Raw genomic sequence first — 6,653 nt, 5'->3', positions numbered from 1 at the left:
GTTAAGTGTCTTGCCCAAGAACACATCAGCACATAGACTAGCTGAGCTGGGAATCAAACCCATAACCTTCAAGATGAAAGGCGACTTGCTCGACCTCTGACCTCCTCAAAGGGGTGGACATATACTGGTACCGTTTCTCCCCCTCTCTGATGGAATGCGTGTGAAATCAGAAATGTGTCGGTCACCATGTGACCTCTCTTGTGACTTGCACAGAAAAACAAGCTGCTGCTCAGAGACGATCACAGAGCATCAGCGGCTGCTGCACCTGGGTTACTCAGTCCAGGACTTCCACAGGTGTTCAGGAAAATACACAAGCTGCTCTTTCAACAAAGACTAAAGGGCTAATGTCGGTCTACATCAGCAACATGTCGGAAAATGTTGCAGAGGCCGGCGGTCTGATGACGTCACATGTACGTGTCGGCTCAGCTGAACCTCGTCAGAGCAGGAAGTAAAACAAACAGCAGGTACCGGGAGCAGTGCTGGGACTATGTGAAAGAACGGGTGAAGAGAGCATCCCCTACCTGTTGCTGAGGGTACTGCATCGGTCCCATCCCGATTTGCCCCCTGCTGGGCATTCCCATCGGGTATCTGTGGGGGGAGGGGGCACCATAGGACTGGCCAGGATAAGGTGCCCCCTGTTGTTGCTGCTGCGAGTATGGGTTGTTGCTCATACTGTAGAGCTGAGAGCGCTTCATCGACATCGGGTCCATGGGCGGCACCTGAACAAAGAACCACGTCAGGACCAGGTTCAGTCCCGTCTGACACACTGACATACAGTAACAGTAGGTGAAGAGAGACTGCGTGAGCAGATGTTTCAAAGCAGCAGCTAAAAATAGAAACATTCACACACACAGATGTTGAATCCCTCATGATTATTCTAGACGACAAGACTCTTACTCTAATACCTGTCGTTATTTAAGCCTCGTCATTTCAACACATGCATTAATGACATCCCATGTTATCAGATCCAACAGACTGTGCAACAACTTTTTTCTGGTGCCTCATTGAATCAGACCAGACACAGGCGTCACCAACATGAGTCCGACAAATCATTTCATTCATGATTCAAGACATGTATTACCCTCTCGTTCTCTCAGAGCCAAGATGGCTGCCAGCAAGGACACGGGGGAAATTCAAGCAACTTAAGACTCAAGTTTGTAAACCACTCACTCTCCCACACCAAAGTCATTTAAGTTGGCAGGGACACAGGAGCTGCTGGTCCTCTGCTGCCTCATAACAATATCACACATTTGAACTTAATGATGGAGGCAGCAGTGGATCAACAACTTAAAATCACCGATTTTCTCTGTGGATTTTGATGTGGGAGAGCGAGCGGTTTAAACTGAAGTTTGCGGTTTAAAATAATTAAAAGTCCTTTATCACGTGGCTAAAATGTGATTTATTCCTTATGTTGTTAAGAACAACCCTCCCACTTCAGGCTGGTTCTCAACGCAAAACATCCGTCTTTAAGTCCCATGGACCTTAAAATGTATTTCACCACCACCTCTATGTTTCCTGTTTACATTAAACACAGTAGCTAGTGAATTGTTCACAAACAAAGACAGACCCAGCTGACGGTGTGTTTAATGAGAGGAGGCTGTGGATGAAGCACTGACCCGCTGCCTCTGTGTGAGGTGAGGCGGGGTCTGCAGCTGGGGGAGCGGTGCTCACTTTTTCGCTCCAGTGTTGTGCCGCTGGTAATGGGCACATGGCTAATCTGCATGTGTGAAGGTCAGGACTCAGCGGAGACCGGGCTATCGTGAGTTCCGAGCGAACGGAGCGCTGGAGCCCTGAGCAGCGGCTACACCACTAATGTGACTCCTCCTCTCCGGTGACACTTCACTAAAGTGAGAGAGGCGGTTAGCGTGCAAAAGGAGGTTAGAAGGCGCCAGATACTACCAGAAAGCTCATGGCAGCTTCCACCCCCATATTTCAATGTTCACACTCCACAATTAACGACACTATAGCCGCGGCGTGTTCCCCGTCGCTGTGCAATCATACCGCGGTTTCGTTACACACACACACTCAGTCTCTACAGGCCTGTGCGGCTGCATTAGCAACGGCTAGCATGCTACCGTTACCCTCACCATAGCAAGCTCATAACGGAGTCACCTTGGACACGGAACCAAAACCGTGACTTTACCAACTGCCGTTCACACATACGGCGTTTGTGTGTTGATGTTCAGCGATGTACACAATTAAAGACGATGTTTTATTTGTTTCAAAGTGAACAAACATCAACATATAGTCTTAAGAGGTCAAAATGGCACGTCTTTACAGTTGAACTTTAAAAAAATACACCTAGCTCAGCAGCTAACTGGTATTAGCTAATTGAGTTCTAGAGCTGCTAACATGCTAGTTAGCAGCTAACGTGCTAGTTAGCCGCTATGCTAACCACGGGTGGTGATTTGCGTTGGGTGATGTAACATGGATTAGCATAGCAGCTAGTGAACATGTTAGCCGGAGGAAGACAGCGGAGTTTTTGTTTGTTTTTAATAATTACGGTGTTGCTCACCTGGGACCTACCGCCGCCCTGCCCGGTGTTCCCCGGGCTCAACGCCGGGTGAGTTATTTGTTGTCCCCCCCAGCCGTGAGCAGCCGAGCCGTACTGGGAGCCTGTATCTTTAGCCGGCCCCATGCTCGGCTGCTGCTGCTGAGCGGAGGAGGGGTGATTAAAGTCTGAATATCCGCCTCCATAACCGCGCATCATCGGACTCGGAGACGTTAATAACTGGTTCAGAGTCGGTGTAGCTCCGGGTGGCTGCGGCGGCTGCTGCTGCCCGGTGTATCGCTGAAATCCTCCGCCGCTGCCGCCTCCACCTCCAGCCGGGGAGCTGGCAGCAGTCATAGCCGCTTTGCTGTGGTTTGAGCTCGGGCCCAGCAGGCTGTTCCCCTGGCGGGAGGGACTCATCATGCCTCCGTAACCACTGGTCCCGTATCCGGGTCGGTAGTTCGGGTAGTGGTTGTACGGGCTGTTGTTGTTGTTGTTATAGCCTTCGTGGGAGTTGTGAAGCTGGTCCATGGCGCTGTGTTCCGCTCGTCTCACCCCAGTCCCTGCGCTTTGTTGTCCGCCATGTTGATCAGAGCAAGGCCCTCCTCCTCCTCCTCCAGCCCCATCATCATCAGAGTCAACCCGGAGGAGCCGCGGCTTTTTCCGCTGCTGCTGCAGCCTTTCCTGCTGCTACAGTTTCCACTCACATGCGGGTCGATGTTATTGTTGATGTGCTTGTTGTTCCTGTTGGTGTCTGATGATCTCAGGTTGACATCCACACTCCTCCTCCTCAGCTGATGTTCCTCTTCATGATGCTCGTCTGCTCCGCTCTTCTCCACCTGGAGGATGTTGTTTTCTGCTCTTCCATGCTTTTTCTCCTCCGTCTGCTTGTTGTTATTGTTGTTGTTGTTGTTGGATGCTGAGCAGCAGAGGTGTGTGCTGGGATGATGATGATGACGATCTGGAAGAAAACATGGACTCTTCCTGATCTTCATACATTACACATGCTGCGCACATAACATTAACACATAAACTCACCAAAGAAGAGTGTGGTGATCATGCAGCAGCTGACAGAACCATGTATGAAAGTACATCAATGCTTCAAATATAAGGTTTTAAAATAAATACAAACAACACAATAATAAAGTGGCTGGTGAGATAAACCACACACTTTATAATACTTTGTTTTATTACTCATGAAGCCTAATATACTCTGTTTTTTGTCCTGAACTTTAACTTCTGTACCTGAGGCGTGAGCACAAATCGTTTTTATGGTTTTTATTGTGTGTGCGTGTGTGTGTGTGTGCGTGTGTGCGTGTGTTACAGTATGAAAACTGTGATTCAGACATTTCTCTACACGAGAGACAAGCTGACACCAGGTGGGTGTTTGTGCTGCTGGTGGGGGCCCAGCAGGGGCCTCCTCCCACTGCCCCTCTGGATACAACCCTGTCAAGTCAAGCAGTGAAACTGTGTCAGAGAGCAGCAGCAGCAGTGACAGCAGCAGTGACAGCATCAGCAGCAGCAATATCTACATCACATGATCACGTCGTCATCTCACTGTTAGACTTTTGTAAACCACTCACTCTCCCACACACACACACATACATTCCCCAACACACTCACACACTCTCCCCCCACACACACACACACACACACACTCACACACTCTCCCACACCAAATGTCTCCTGTGTGTGTGAATTTAACATCACACACACAGGAGTTGTTGATCCACTGCTGCCTCCATCACTAAGTTCAAATGTCTTATTTTGTCACTTCAGTGTTTGAAATCCTTTGTTCAGATTGACGTCAGTGACACAAAATGACCACACGAGGCAGCAGAGGACTAGCAGCTAAAATCACTGGTTTTCTCTCTGGGGTTTGGTGTGGGAGAGTGTGTGTGTGTGTGTGTTGTGTGTGTGTGTGACATATTTGCCATAAAAGATAATCTGATAATATGAAGACCATTCACACACATATTGATCTTTTATGGATTTAAAAGGATCAGTGGCTTTAAAAGAAACATGTTCTGCTTGTGTTCCCTCTGTGAGAAGACACTGGACAGTCAACAGAGAGCATGCTGCCCCCTGCTGGAACCTCCAGTCCAGTCAAACTCAACTCTGGTTATGATTTCATATTAATGCTCGTCTTACATTAAAACATGTTGACCAGACGTGGACGAGGCGTCGCACCAAAACAATAAAGAATGAAGAAAATAAATGACACAAAAGCAACTTCTCTGTGAGCTCATCCAGCCTGTAGGGGGCGTGGTCACTCCTGAGTTTAGGAAACACCAATCACAGGAAACTCTGCTATATCTGTCTGTTGATTAATGGTTACCAAACACTGGGTCGGGACCCACAGATGGGTCAGATGTTGACCCAAAATTTTAAGTACACACATGCATATATATATATACATTTAAGTGCACATGTATATATATATATACATTTAAGTACACACGTGTATATATATACATTTAAGTGCACACATGCATATATATACATTTAAGTACACACATGCATATATATATATTTAAGTACACACATGCACACATGCATATATATACATTTAAGTGCACACGTATATATATACATTTAAGTACACACATGCATATATATATACATTTAAGTACACACATGCATATATATATACATTTAAGTGCACTGCGTATATATACATTTAAAAGTACACACATGCATATATATATGCGTTTAGTTACACATGCATATATATATACATTTAAGTACCTGCGTATATATATACATTTAAGTACACATGCATATATATATACATTTAAGATGCATATATATATATTTAAGTGATATATATATACATTTAAGTACACACATGCATATATATATACGTTTAAGTACACACATGCATATATATACATTTAAGTACACACATGTATATATATACACATTTAAGTACACACATGTATATATATACACATTTAAGTACACACATGCATATATATACATTTAAGTACACACATGCATATATATATACATTTAAGTGCACATGTATATATTCAAGATTCAAGATTCAAAGTGTTTATTGTCATATGCACAGTAAAGAAACATGTTTCCCTGTACAATGAAATTCTTACTTTGCTGTCCACTCAAAAACACAAGCATAAAGTAGAAAAGAGATGCTTTTGTAGAAAAAAAGTATAAATATACTTAAGAAAAATATAAATATTACAAAAAAACTAACATAACATATATGCATAAAATAAGTGTAAACATATGCATATAAACAAGAAATAAGAACTGTACATAAAGTGAACACTGGTTGTGCAATTTAACAGATTTAAAGTGACATGTTTCAGGGTTTAAAGTGACGGTAACAGATTAAAGTGACAGTGTAACCAGGTGACAGGATTATTGTAGTCCCGTTCAGCTGTTGAGGATTCTGATGGCAGTGGGGTAAAAAGAGTTCTTTAGACGGGTTGTCCTGCATTTGGCACTCCTGTACCTCCGTCCTGAGGGCAGGAGTGTAAACAGTCCATGTTGTGGGTGGGTGCTGTCTTTGATGATGGTGGCAGCTCTCCTGTGGACTCTGCGGTGGTAGATGCTGTGCAGTGAGGGCAGTGGGGACCTGGTGATCCTCTCAGCTGTCTTTACCACTCTCTGCAGGCGTTTGCGGTCCATGGCTGTAGTGCTGCCGTACCACGCGCTGATACAGTTGGTCAGACTGCTCTCCACGACACAGCTGTAGAAGTTGCTGAGGATCTTTGTTGACATGCCAAACTTCCTCAGCCTCCTCAGAAAATACAGCCGTTGCTGTGCTTTCTTGAGCAGCTGTGTTGTGTTGGTGGTCCATGTGAAGTCCTCAGTGATGTGGACCCCGAGGTACTTAAAGCTGCTCACCAGCTCCACTTCAAGATCCCAGATAAACAGTGGTTGGTGAGGTCTCCTCTCCTTCCTCATGTCTGTGTCTGTGTTTAGGGTGAGGTTGTTGTCCTCGCACCAAGAAACCAGACTGTCCACCTCCGTCCTGTAGGCCGCTTCGTCCGCCGCAGTGATGCATCCTATCACTGCATATATATACATTTATGTACACTACACACATGCATATATATGTACATTTAAGTACACACATGTATATATATATATATACATTTAAGTACACACGTATATATATATATACATTTAAGTA

The 6,653-nt window shown here is 45.2% G+C and overlaps 1 protein-coding gene across 1 annotated transcript; it reads right to left on the bottom strand.

The window, feature by feature from the left end:
- Positions 1-485: 485 nt before the first annotated feature.
- On the bottom strand, positions 486-3,435 carry LOC122762627 (AT-rich interactive domain-containing protein 1B-like). Its single transcript, XM_044017816.1, has 2 exons — positions 2,516-3,435; positions 486-719 (listed from the first exon to the last, which is right to left on the bottom strand). Exons 1-2 carry the CDS (start codon positions 3,020-3,022, stop codon positions 486-488), a joined length of 741 nt encoding a protein of 246 aa, XP_043873751.1. The 5' UTR covers positions 3,023-3,435.
- Between the last annotated feature and the right edge of the window lie 3,218 nt (positions 3,436-6,653).

The sequence above is a fragment of the Solea senegalensis genome, unplaced genomic scaffold (assembly GCF_019176455.1).
Source record: "Solea senegalensis isolate Sse05_10M unplaced genomic scaffold, IFAPA_SoseM_1 scf7180000015864, whole genome shotgun sequence".
Classification (NCBI taxonomy): Eukaryota; Metazoa; Chordata; class Actinopteri; order Pleuronectiformes; family Soleidae; genus Solea; species Solea senegalensis.
The sequence above is the reverse complement of the archived record's forward strand: the minus strand, read 5'-3'. Positions and strand labels throughout refer to the sequence as shown.